General features: G+C 38.7%; 2 protein-coding genes and 1 long non-coding RNA gene across 4 annotated transcripts in view; 2 read left to right on the top strand and 1 right to left on the bottom strand.

The window, feature by feature from the left end:
• The window catches only part of LOC147067155 (uncharacterized), a 561518-nt gene that overhangs the window by 469136 nt on the left and 78753 nt on the right, over positions 1-13629 (bottom strand). The gene's annotated exons all lie outside the window — the stretch shown is intronic.
• On the top strand, positions 3687-13415 carry LOC147067161 (cx9C motif-containing protein 4). 2 transcript variants are annotated; one of them, XM_085954919.1, is made up of 2 exons: positions 3687-3764; positions 13246-13415. In XM_085954919.1, exons 1-2 carry the CDS (start codon positions 3743-3745, stop codon positions 13413-13415), a joined length of 192 nt encoding a protein of 63 aa, XP_085811045.1. In that variant the 5' UTR covers positions 3687-3742. The 2 variants fall into 2 exon arrangements, with proteins under 2 accessions (XP_085811045.1, XP_085811044.1); XM_085954918.1 differs by lacking the exon at positions 3687-3764 and adding an exon at positions 3978-4170.
• On the top strand, positions 4233-6457 carry Vps26 (vacuolar protein sorting 26). Its single transcript, XM_085954906.1, has one exon. It carries the CDS (start codon positions 4407-4409, stop codon positions 5772-5774), a length of 1368 nt encoding a protein of 455 aa, XP_085811032.1. The 5' UTR covers positions 4233-4406; the 3' UTR covers positions 5775-6457.

Genomic DNA, 13629 nt, shown 5'->3' with positions numbered 1-13629 from the left:
GACACCAGACGGCGGAGCAGAACTGCTACAGGAGGAAAAGTTCAACGTACGAGCGTCGATTAAGATGCTGCCGTTTGAGGTATCCTCGTTACGTACATTATTTCAGCAGGGGGACCGGCAAGGAGTGGCACAACGCCCAAAAAACAATTCTTGGCGGCCCCTACGGTCGTAGAGTTAGGTCTAAATGACAAGTTGCGTGGGTGCGACCACTCGTCATCAGCTAACCATCTGACGGAGAGGACCATCGCGGCCCTCCAGAATGCGATGTTTCTCAACGGGACAGCTTCTGAAAGGGTATGCAAGGGTTAGTGGATTGGGAAACCAATCATCAAAACATCATAACAGCGATGAGCCTGTACCAAAAAATGGAAGAGGGTTTTGGGGACAACGCATAATAAAATTTGCGAGAACATGACTCAGATCCTTACCGGAAGAATACCTTCACTCGGGAGGCACTATCAAGGATTCCTCTGAGCTCAGAGTCCCGGAAGGCCCTCAAACTCACAGTATGGCCGGGTTACTCCCAAGGGGCGACGTCCTGTGGGAAGGGAGTTCTCCATCGAAGGTACGGGCTCCACCAGGGATCCGTACTCTAAGCGAAGGTGACCGCATCTGGACGACCAACAACATTGGGGGCCGCCCAAGAGACTTTCGGGGAGTCTGCATGGCGTAGTGTACCCCCCCCCCCCCCCAACATTGGTAAAAATAATAGCCGTAGCCCACATACCGTTTGTGCGGATACCACCATTGGTAAGTCCTTCTTTACTTTTACGGAAAGAATTTCAAACGCAACAATCAACAGAGGTCACTCTCGAGATCGAGGACTTAAAGAACTCAGGGGTTCTAGAAGAAGCGAGTCAAACCCCCAGTTTTTCTCTCAACCCTGTTTCTGATCAAGAAAAAAGACGGGGCCCTATGCCCTGTTTTCAACCGAAAGCGTTTGAATGCGTTCCTACAGCCAAAGCCATTCAAACTAATTCACCATTACGAGGTTCCAGCCGTCTTACAAACAGAAGACTGGCTAGTAATAATAGATCTAAGCCAGGCGTCCCTCCAGGTACCAATGGCTTCTCTACATCGTCGATTCGTTCGACTAGCCTACCAAGGGGAGCTCCTACAATTCACGTGTCTCCCGTTCGTGCTGCCAACCGCTCCGATTATGTTGGCATCCCTGACCAATTGGGTCGCCGAACGCCTAGGAAAGAATGGCTGAGAATATTCACTTACCTAGACGACTTCTTAGTAGCCAACCAATCCGAGAAACAGTCTCGGTTCAGGTGGAATATAGGATAACCTTCCTACAGTGGTTAATAAATATTAAAAGATCCTGTCTGCACTCAAGCCAACAATGAGGGTCCCTGGACATCACGTAGGACACACACAACAAGCGGAGGTTTCTGTCGCCGGAGAAGTGTGTAGCACTCCGTCACCATCTGCTAATGCAGGTACTTACAAAAAGGCAGTTGCTCCCCCAGACAGGCACATATCCAATCCCTTCTGGGGCGACTCAACTTCACATCCTACCTCCACGAGGAAGGTTGCATTGCCGACGGCTACAACGCTCCAGTCATCAATATGGCCGAGGTCCCATCCTCGCCAATTGATGACAATCCCACTACAGGCCCATCGGGACATCATGTGGTGGCTCTAGGCGATAGGATCCTCAGAGTTGACATAACGCAGGTACAAAAAGGCAGTTGGTCCCTCAGACAGGCACATATCCAATCCCTTCTGGGGCGACTCAACTTCACATCCTACCTCCACGAGGAAGGTTGTATTGCCGACGGCTACAACGCTCCAGTCATCCATATGGCCGAGGATTCATCCTCGCTAATTGATGACAATCCCACCACAGGCCCAACGGGACATCGTGTGGTGGCCCTAGGCGATAGGATCCTCAGATTTGACACAACGCAGGTACAAAAAGGCAGTTGGTCCCTCAGGCAGGCACGTCATGTTCAATCCCTTCTGCATCCACGAGGAAGGTTGCATTGCCGACGGCTACAAAGCTCCAGTCATTAAAATTGTCGAGGTACCATTCTCGCCAATAGACGACAATCCCACCACAGGCCTAATAGGACATCATATTGTGGTGGCTCCAGGTGATAGGCTCCTCAGAGTTGACACACATCAATCACTTCCTGACAACAGACGCGGCTAACACAGGCTAGGGAGCCCAACTGAATGAACACCCCCTATCAGGTACGTGGAAACAAGACCAGTTAGCATGGCATGGCATTCCAACAGGAAGGAAATGATAGTACCTCCTTATACAATGCCTCACCTACATACGACACTAGTAGGTATGGAGACCAACCGTCCACCTCCAAGGACCCGGGACCTGTCCCTTTAATTATGGATAATTTCGGGTGGGGTGGAAATAACATCAAATTGAATGGTGGAATAAAGGGCACTCCTTACTTCCAGATGGCGGCCTTCGACTCTAAAAACTTATATACCAGCTTGGAACAAATGGAAGACAATGACATGGGTAACATGAACCTAATGGATCATAATAGCCCTCAACCAATGGAATTGGCCAGATACCTAGGCTACATGCACAACATGGAGGGTTTGTTGTACAACACCATCCTGGTGCATAAGTCCGCCATAGACACATTTTGCAAACCGATTATCATTGTAGATATCAGCATCAACGTGGTAGTACAACACAATATGTTACAGGCAATTTCGGTACATAAAACGAAACCCGTCAAACCACCGGTTTGGGATCCAGGACGAGTGGTAGATCATCTTAGGAAAACAACACCGGTGGAGTACAACCTATTCGAAACCTCTCGCAGGACAGCTACCTACTCGGCTGCTTCTCGCATCGGGACGAAGGGTTCATGACCTCACACTACTCAGTAATAGTAGACAATGGATTAGTGGAAAAAAGTGACCACATAATTGTATGGCCAATGTTTGGCTCAAATACAGATACCGCCAAGCATCGTCAATCGGAATGGAAGCTAAGTGCTTCCACGTGTCAAAACATCGACCCAGTATTCTGGTTACGGAAACTCGTCTGCATGTCAAACCCATGGAGAGGGGAAGGTGGGGATATTTCGGAATTATTTATATCTTCAAGAGGATCACCAAAACCAACCACCAGGCTAGTTATAGGGAATTGGATAAGGTCAGTACTGTTGGAAGCAGGGGTACAAGAACCACCAGGCAGTGTCCGCTCAGTGGTGGCTTCCTTAAACTGTAAATATACCCAATAGATGATATCTTAAAGAGAGGTAACTGGCGTAGTGAGTCGACATTTCACGACAACTTCCAGAAAACGATGGATACACCACCATCAGAAGGGGAAAAGAACCCATTAACTTCTCTATTTAACCATATACATGGAAAGTCACGATGGTCTATACCTCGTCAATGAATCATTGTCACATACAGGAATTTGGCATACCCAACACCAGGTGATAACAAACAGATATCTCAAGGACTTCAAAGTCAAATTCGAATAATGAAAGGAGTTTTACCTACCAATAAAACTCTTATTATTCATGTTGACTTTGAAGTCCAGGTAACTTCTACCTGGTTCCTTGAGTCATATCATAATGAAGACAAAGTGATGCCAAACTCCATACATAAAAAATAGAGGCGCGGGTATGCCCAGTAAATAAAAACGGAGGAATGACCAACGACAAGAAAAAGGATAATAAATTAGTAGAATATAACCTCACGCGAAGAAGAAAGAGCAAACCCTATCTCCAAGGACTTCAAAGTCAACATGAATAATAAGAGTTTTATTGGTAGCTAAAACTCCTTTCATTAATCATAAATAAGTAGGTAGGTACCTGGGTATTAATAAAATTAAAATAAGTGGTTGTTCCATTTTTCTTTCTAAAAAGTATTTTATTTAGTAATAGTCATGATCTAGCTAAGCACTAATAATTAATACTTTTATCATATTGCATTTTACCTACCTACTTAACATTTCCCCTTTCAAATAATACAATCACATCACTGCTAAGAAAAATGTGCTAAGAGTATAAAATAGCCCGCCGCTGGTTTGTATCCTGCGCCGTATTTATTCTTTAATTTTAATATAATATATCAGTCTTTCATTTTTGTGATTAAATCGTCCTCGGAGACACCAGGTATACATGAAGGATCCGTGCAAGCTGACCGCCTGCAAAATTCAGACGTGCCTGAAAGGTGAGCTGACATTTTTCTACATCAATTTATTTTTCCATGTCGGCCTGATCGGCGATCACATAACATCTGACATTTGATCAGTCGCCATCTTTGTATTTTGTTGAATCATCTCTCGCCCGTCCGCGGGCGTTTCGAAGCAAATATTAATGTTTTATTCCATTTAACCGATCGTCTCGTATCCTTGAGGCTCGCGCGAAGACCGCAAAGAGGACCAGAGCCCGTTCGAGTCCGCCAAGATGAGTTTTTTTGGTTTCGGGCAGACGGCCGACATCGAAATCGTCTTTGACGACGCTGACAGGCGAAAAGTAGTCGAATTAAAAAATTCAGACGACGGCAAGAAAGATAAACATCTGCTGTACTACGACGGCGAGACCGTGTCGGGAAAGGTGAATGTCACGGTCAGAAAACCTGGCACCAAACTGGAGCACCAAGGAATAAAGGTCGAACTGATAGGCCAGATCGAATTGTACTACGACAGAGGAAATCATCACGAATTCATATCGCTGGTGAAAGAGCTCGCTCGTCCCGGCGACCTGCTCCAGCACACTTCTTATTCCTTCGAATTCGCGAACGTCGAAAAACCTTACGAAGTGTATTCCGGTTCGAACGTCAGACTGCGGTATTTTGTCCGCGCGACCGTCATCAGGCGGCTCACCGACGTCGTGAAGGAGATAGATATCGCCGTGCACACGCTGTGCAGTTACCCGGACATCCACAACTCCATCAAGATGGAGGTGGGCATAGAGGACTGTCTGCACATCGAGTTCGAGTACAACAAGTCTAAATATCACCTCAAAGACGTGATAGTAGGCAAAATATATTTCCTACTGGTCCGCATCAAAATTAAGCACATGGAGATATCCATCATCAAACGTGAGACCACAGGAGCCAGTCCGCACACTTTCACTGAGAATGAGACTGTCGCTAAATACGAAATAATGGACGGTGCACCCGTCCGAGGAGAGTCCATTCCCATCAGAGTGTTCCTGGCCGGATACGAACTTACTCCCACCATGCGGGACATTAACAATAAATTCTCTGTTAGATACTACCTGAATTTGGTGTTGATGGATACCGAAGACCGACGCTACTTCAAACAGCAAGAGGTGACCTTGTGGCGCCGGAGTGACAGAGTGAACGCCGTCAACCGTATGGTCAACGCTGGCAACCCCTCACATCTGGTGGGCGCGCCCCAGCCGCGTAGGTCGCCTTCCACCGCCCCTGGTGCCGATCCCCTGGCTCGGAGACGGGACTCCCCGTCCGACGACAGAGACCCGCTCGACCCCCGTGACGACAAAGAGAACGAGAGGACCGAGAATGGTTCCCACAAAAATATCAGAGACCTATCTACAAAAGACAATATTAAGCAATTCATATCAGAGAGTGAGGCAACCGACCCGCTGAATCCCGCCCCTAAAGGACTCGCTAATGCTCTATCGGAAGCAGATTCCATGGAGAATGATTTATTTGGGGCGAGTAATAACAAAATTAGCACTGTTAAAAGCAATATAGCGGAAGAAAAGCCGGCTCCAAAATCGGAAGTCGTCGCCGAAGCTCCGGTTCGGGAAGCGTTGCCTTCGGGCGGAGCGGCGGACGGTCAATAGCCGGCGGGCGCGAGTGGCAGCGGCCCGGCCCGCGAGGATCGACCGCCCATCCCGCCCGCCTCACTCCAAAGCAAATGAGAAAGTTTTCGCTCGAAGTGCCCGCTGGACGCCCTCCTTCAGGAACAGGACTCGCCTATTGTACATTTCATTCCACTGTTATCTAATTAATAATATCGGTTCCGCCGGGTGGCTTATTGTTGATTGCATTTTTGGATTACTTTCACATTTTTCAACTGACAAATCGATCGATCGAATTTGTGATCCTCTCATTCTCCCATTCTCCGTAGCAGAAATTGCGTGAACTTTATGATATTGTATAACATATCAATTTATTGGTTTCTTATAAATTCAACCGCCGTGTGGATCCTCTCAACTTATAAATCTGCCTTTTGAGAGTTTAAAATAAATCAATTAGGTACTTAATACTTCAATTGATTTCACTCCGTACATTTTTATCTCAACCTTACCTTACAGAATTCTTAACATTGCCTCCCTTCAACTATGTAATATTATATGCGCAGAAACTATATTTTTTTGAAAATAGCAATGCACAATCTAAATAGCTCTCGACTCTGAACAATTTACCTATGTTTTTATTTATATCCATTGATGATCTTACAGTGGCGAAGGGTGGAGGTAGGCTGTTAAGATCTGCCATAAACAGTGCACATTAAACTTTTTCAGACATACATATTTGTTTTCATTGAAATAAGACTACAATTTAAAGATAGTGTTGGTTAATTTTTTAAAATTCAATTAAACCCTGAGAAACCAAGCCATAATAGATAATAGTCAAAAAATACATGTCTATCTATAAAATATCTAAAATTACGCAATTAAATCATACATAACTTTGAATATTTTATAAATAGAATAATATTTTTTATTTATTATAGTTTGGTTTAGGCAGGGCTTAATGAATTAAAAAAATTAACCAAAAATATGTGTAATATATATTTTTAATCCAACAAAAACAAATAACTACGAATGAAAAAGTGTGTACAATTTTGTCGTATTGCCCAAATTAGACCAAAACTATTATGGTTTCGTTTAGGCATGGTTTAATTGATTTTTAAAAACCAACTAACACCATCTGTAAATTGTAGTCTTAGTTCAATAAAAACAAATACATATGACTAAAAAAGTTTAGTATGCACTATTTATAGCGAATCTTAACAGCCTACCTCCACCCTTCGCCACTGTGATCTTATAAGGGCCATAGACAAATTTAATGTTCGATTAAATTATAATAATTTACTTTAGGTATGTACTCAATACTTTGCTGAAAATTTGTATATACTGACATCATTGCATTGATACATCTTATAGATTTCTCTCTATTTTTTTGTTACATATTATATTTTTTTAAATACCTATATCATTGTTTCCAAAGCGAAATTATTTTTGAATTTGTTTTTTCTATTTATTGCCTTCAGTAGGTAATAAGTGATTATTTTTTTTAGTCTAATGTTATTGATTTTATTGATACTATGTACGTAACATAACACACTATATACTACACTCCCTATAATAAGAGTAAGGTTTGCTATGGAAGCAATAATATGTTATGTATATTTAGATTGTAAGTGGACAGACGCCGTTTTCGCAGGTCGCAGGCTCGAATCCCGCATCTGCCAAATACACATGTTGGTTTTTTCAGTGCGTGTTTGACTCGAAGCAAGAACCCAGCAGCTTTGAGCGTATGGCTAATGACAATTAATAATTGTAAAATAGAAGTTTATTACGATAACCTGCGCCCTGTGGAGGCAGCCCATATGCTCCGTTTGGGTGTGAAAATGGTTTTATACCTTACAAATACATACCTGTTATGTCCATTGTTATATCTGCTAAACCGGCTGTGTACTCATTCTCCATAAAATGAGATCTGCATTTAATATGACCAACGAATATAAGAAGCATGTATATCGTCACCGTTCAGGCAAAAGTCACCAACCCTAAAAACATAGTTTTGAGATATCGCAATTTGAAAGTTTGAAAATGCAGGAAAAATCAGATTTTAATGTTTTGAAGGGTTTTTCTACATTAAATTATTTTCTCATGTCTTCTTAATAATTTATTTAATGTACTTTTACTTTTTGATGCTAATTAAAACATCTGGAAGGTTTTAAAGGAGGCAAGGTAGCTCAAATTATGGTTTGGTGACTTTTGCTTGTTAATAATCTGAACAATGTTAGCCAAAAGAAGCATCAGTAAAACTCACCATCCATAGTATAGTGACTTTTGCTTGTATATTTATAACGAAGGATTTTTTTTTTATAGAGTCAATAATGTCTATTCACCTATAATGACTTTTGCTTGTTAAGATTTTATCGAAAGTCATTTAGTGAAAAACAAATAATTCGGATTTAAACAAAATTTTACTAACTAATGTACCGAGGTGAGTTTTGCATCTTAAAGAACATAATTTTACGCTTCCGGTGACATACTCAACTCAAAACTGCCATTTTCAGGGTTGGTGACTTTTGCCTGAACGGTGACGATATATTCCCAGGATTCATTTTAAATCTCTTTCTAATTTTTCATGGGTAAAGTCATAACCAGGTTCGTAGGCATCACAGGTAGTTTGGATTATCAATCCGTGACTGTTTAAATGTTTCGGTCACACTAATAAAAAACAGATTTTCAAATGCGCTGGAACATGTAATTTGATTTTCGTCAATTGACCAAATTTAAGCAAATAATTTTATCTTATAATTCATTTTGTCAAGATTGCTTCCCTTCATTAAACCTATAATCAGACAATGCTGGGGGAGGATGATGAGGTGTCAATGTACATTATATACAATATATTGATTTCACACTTTATTGAAACACATTGATTGTTTTTGTTGCGGTGTTGAGTTACATACAATGATGTGTAATAAATATGGGCTGATTCATTTTCCCCCAGTTTAATCACATGCCAACATTTACCATTGCTTTATAAAACCCTCACGATTTGTCAGAAAGCAGTTGGGACATACACATAACATATATACCTATAAAAAAAATGGTTTTTTATTTTTACCTTACTTAAATATTCAGTCAATTTACCCAATATTCATCAGCTAAATGAAAAATATATTCTCTCTGCTAATGTAATTATCTTTGATAGTTATATTTAAGGCTATTTGAAGCAAAGGCAAAAATGTTCCATATAGTCTTATTGGACTTTATTGCTTTCAATAGGCAAATGATATAGGTACAGTAAAACCTCATTAATGTGGGCAAGAAAGAGGGTGTCTGTTGGTGCCGACAGTTCGTTACATAATGGAGTAGGTTTTCTTATTTATTTGTCATCAGATGATATATCCAGACACATCTGTTGTGGAGTGATGTCAATGTTCGAAGTCGAGGCGTTTGCTTCTGACAATCCTGCTTTGAAAAAAGCTTTTTGTAATTAACTTTCTAAAATTACAAAAATGGAACTAATAAGTAATAAAGCTGAATTTTGTTATCTGATGAATAGATTATTGTTGAACATTATATTGAAGTTTTACTGTATGACTTTTTATTAATGGTTTTCTAAAGATAACACTATTGTTACTTATAGGCAAACGTTGCATGCCCTCACTTACTACATACTACAAGCGATAATATTATTTCTTATCACTTATCAGCTATGACATTTCTGTATTTTTTTAAAATTATTTTCAGTAGCGAGGCATATTGTATTAAGAGCCAGGTTACATTTTGACAATATTTAATAAGATCAATGTCAATGTGAATGGCGGCAGCACATCTATGGTATCCTTGAAAATTGTCACGCGTACATAATACCTCGAAGTATTGAAAAATATCGATAGAATTGTTTTATGATCGGTGGTAATATCCAGACTTTACTTCAAATAATGCAATGAAGATTTACTCGATGAATTTTTAGAACCAAACTTTTTTGGATCGGTATCTAAATAGACGTATTACAATAATAAATTAAGTTATCGTGTATACAGCATTGCTTATTCTCCTTGAAGTCGTGTTAAAGTAGGTGCACTCCTATATTGTGTTGATATATTTTCATTAGATCAATGTTGACATTGATATAATGACGTCAATTGAAACATTGAATCATTTGTATCAGAGTATATTGTGCCTATTATTATCTGCTGGCAATCACAATACAGAAGTGCGTTAATAGCTTATAGAATTACTTTTATTTATATTTATTACAAAACTTTCATTGTCCCCCCCCATTAGTCATCTGTCCTTAATTTTTCAGAGAGCCAAATTCTATTTTGAAATTACAAAATGAAGATCATACCTTATTGGGAAAACGTAATCATTTATGATATGTTAATTTGAATAATATGTACTTTAACATTTTAAATACATTTTATAATATACTTACGCCAAATATATTATCTCATAATGCATGTTCGATTTCTGTGTGCGTTAATATAATGTAATCGAAAATCAATATCCTCATAGTACAATGCTTAAGGCATTGGCTTGTCATCCGGGGGCTCCGGGCTCAACTCGGTGATGGTGACAATATCGCATCGTGAGTGTAAAACCAAGGCATCTGCAAATTTTTCAATTTCGAGATTAAATGCGAAACAACTGCAAAAGTCGTAAACTTGATAATGTAAAAATGAAGTAACTGAAAGACCATGCAATATAATGTAGATATAAACCAAATATTATGATTTTTTTTTAGAAATTCTATTTCTCCTAACAGAATGAAGACTTCAAACCCTAATATATCCAAAATATGTCTTTTGCAGATGCCTTGGTTTTACACTCACGGTGCGATATATTTTCCGATATTATGTAAGCCCGGGTGCTTCTGTGATCATTTCACTTTTAGTACTTGCACTATTGTCATTGGGTTTCATCACCTGTTGTCATGTTAAAAAGGATATAATATATACACACTTAATCTTATACGTTATTCTGCTAATAATGCATCCAATGTTACTGAAGGGTGCTGTCAACACTACGACATAAAAGACTTATTATATTTTCTTTTTGTATAAAGTTTATTTTATAGAAATCATTTTATCATCAATAAATAATATTGTAATAATATTTTGTATGTATTCATCATGAATAGGGTATTTTCTTTTCCGTACAATTAGTAAGTATAAACCAGTAATGATTTATTATATTTTCTTTTGTACATAATTTTCTTCTGAAATATAAAGATTATATCAAAAACTGAAAACACATTTTTTATTAGTTTTTAGTTACAACACAAGAAAGAAAGAAAAACTATGTTATTTTATAGTTGCTTGAAGAACATTATCAAGCCGCTTATTCGATACATTCGCGAACCAGTAGTGCTCTGCGATCGTTCCTAGTGGATACGTTCTCATGCTTCTAGCGTGTTTGCGAACCACAGAATGCATTCTGAACGCTGTAAGTTTTTTCGCTAACACAAGTGCAACACAGACTGTAAAAATTCGTAATGGAGAGTCAGAAGAAAAATGTTAAGCTCATGTAGAACTTTTTCTAAACAATCCGATATTGTGGAATCCTCAAGATGCTAATACACAAGTGTATGTTGTCTTTCAATGCACAGATAATAAATATTCTTACCAACTTCAGGAACAAAAAAGCTGATTGCTTATTTTGAAAATTTTAACTAATATTGCAGACTGGTAAAATTGTCACCGGTGGCTAGAAATCTTAACGTCAAAGCCAGCTTATCTTGACCCGATATAGCTTTTCGGAATTTAGTATCTTTTATTTGGATTCATGGTGGTACCGAAGTAAACAATGTTCAAAATTTGACGGAGACGATCATATAAATTCTCTGTAATGCCCACTTAATTCTTGAGATTTCTGGTCCAGTAGTAGAACATCTTTATCCCTGTTTTTGTAGAAATCGACTCGCCAAAAACAAGGAAGCCTTTTATAATCTTCTACCAAATAATGAATGAATATGAAAGCAGAACTTGCTACTAATTCAGATGACATGTTTGCTAACAGTCAGATAAACATTGTGGAGCGACCGTTTTCGCAAAGCACGTCTTCTTTAAAGCGGATACACTGGTTACAAGTTCGCGGAACGCTACTGGTTCGCAAACAGTGAATACGTGGCTTTGTATATTTGTCATGTGATATTATTTGGTGCGGTTGAACAAGAAAATATGATCAATTAAAATCAACAAAGGTTATTTTAATATCCCATATTGAATAGTGTCTACATGGTGTCTTGTTTTAATTTTATTAATACATTCATCGTATGAAATTAATAAGTGTGTTAATACCCTGTTATCAGTGTTATCACATCAATCATTGGAGATCCAGCCATAATTCAAACTTTTTGTTCAACATACACTAAAATAATACCGGTAAACCTATGTATGTATGTTTATATACTGGCCTAAATCTTGTGCCATTCTTTATTTTTAATCGGTTGGCATAATATAATACTATAAATTTACCATTAATACTCTCATCAAATAGAAATCATAATTGATTTTGTGTAGTTTCAAAAGATTTTGCAAAAAAGCATAGTAGTCGTAGTTGCCATGCATCCCATGGATATTTGAACATACTGTTTAAATTTATGGTTTCTCTAAAATCAATACCCAATCTACAATTGAAAAAAAACAAGACATAGTAAAAAGATTCTACACTAGTATTCAATCATTCATGGAATTATTTCATATAAAATGTTCATAATTTGTCAAATTATTTTAATCATTCATTGGGCATTTGACAAAGATAATGTTCACTGTAAATTATAGGAGTCGGGCCATGAACAGGCAGAATGCAGATGGTGTAATAATACTATTAAATTATATTATAGAGAGAGATATGTATACATAAATTTATTACATAATGCTATAGAATAAAATGTTATTAAATTAAGTAAATAAAACATTGTAACAATGATGAAAATTTGTAAATGGTTATAATAATATAAGAATATGCATATTTTTCTTTGAAAAATAAATTAATGCGAAGATATCTCTGTTTTATTTTAATAAAGGATGTAAGGAGGCGAAATCGAACCAACAGTAACTGTGATTTAATGGAATCTTTATTATGAAACGATGATAATATAACCATTCAAAATAATACACTTACAGACCTACAAAATTATCTGAAAAATGGGATGGGGGAGCCACTGTCGAAAACTACCCAATCAAGACTCGTAACTGGACAAAATCTGACATTCAAATGAAATTTTCAAAATGGCGTCCTATGGTAGTTTGTAGTTCCATTTTTGGCCATTCTACAGATAAGTTTGTAGGTCTGTAGTATTGTTGAACAAACAAAAGAATAATAAAATTTAAAAGGTAATTTTAATCCAAAGAGCAATGTTATCTCTTCTTCATTGGCGTTGCATGATAAGATATCCCTATAGTTACCATCTCGGCTGGCGTTCTTCATGAACTGGCACTCTATAGCACAGATTGTTATGCAGCTGCGGCAGGTTAAAAAATCTCTTCTGGCGAGACCTCGTCAGTATTCTCTTGGACAATATTTTATTCACAATAAACCCATTATGACATTTCAGAAAACAACTTCCAGGAGTCGAGGTGTGCGGACGTCCTCGAGGCTATGCGACAGTGCTGCCTCAAGTGGCACAAAGAGTCTCTCTGCTGTTCGGGGATCCGATTGGAACCGCCCTCCGCCCCCGCCCTGACGACTGGGGGAACCTCCGGACCGCCCGCAGACACTAAATAGTTGAATACATTTGTGATCATTGCTGCCGTTCGGTGGCAATAAATGATAGTGAATATTGACATTAACACCTGACAGTGACATTATATTGAAAGAATAGAATTAACTAACAGTACGAGTTTTCAATCCAATATTGTTGGATTTGTGCCCAACTCCTTATAATGGATCGAATTAATATGAATAGTCCATTAAACCGAGCAAAGGTTTTAAAGCATCG

Source organism: Rhyacophila brunnea, unplaced genomic scaffold (assembly GCF_057557595.1).
Source record: "Rhyacophila brunnea isolate RB1 unplaced genomic scaffold, BYU_Rbru_1.0 scaffold_4, whole genome shotgun sequence".
NCBI lineage: Eukaryota > Metazoa > Arthropoda > Insecta > Trichoptera > Rhyacophilidae > Rhyacophila > Rhyacophila brunnea.
This window is presented reverse-complemented; position numbering and strand designations above follow the sequence as displayed.

Excerpts from the sequence above, each read along its gene's own strand:
- LOC147067161 (XM_085954918.1), top strand. The coding sequence starts at position 4,119 with ATGAAGGATCCGTGCAAGCTGACCGCCTGCAAAATTCAGACGTGCCTG. Across the intron at positions 4,171-13,245 it reads AATTCAGACGTGCCTGAAAG|AAAACAACTTCCAGGAGTCG; the intron begins GTGAGCTGACAT and ends ATGACATTTCAG.
- Vps26 (XM_085954906.1), top strand. The coding sequence starts at position 4,407 with ATGAGTTTTTTTGGTTTCGGGCAGACGGCCGACATCGAAATCGTCTTT.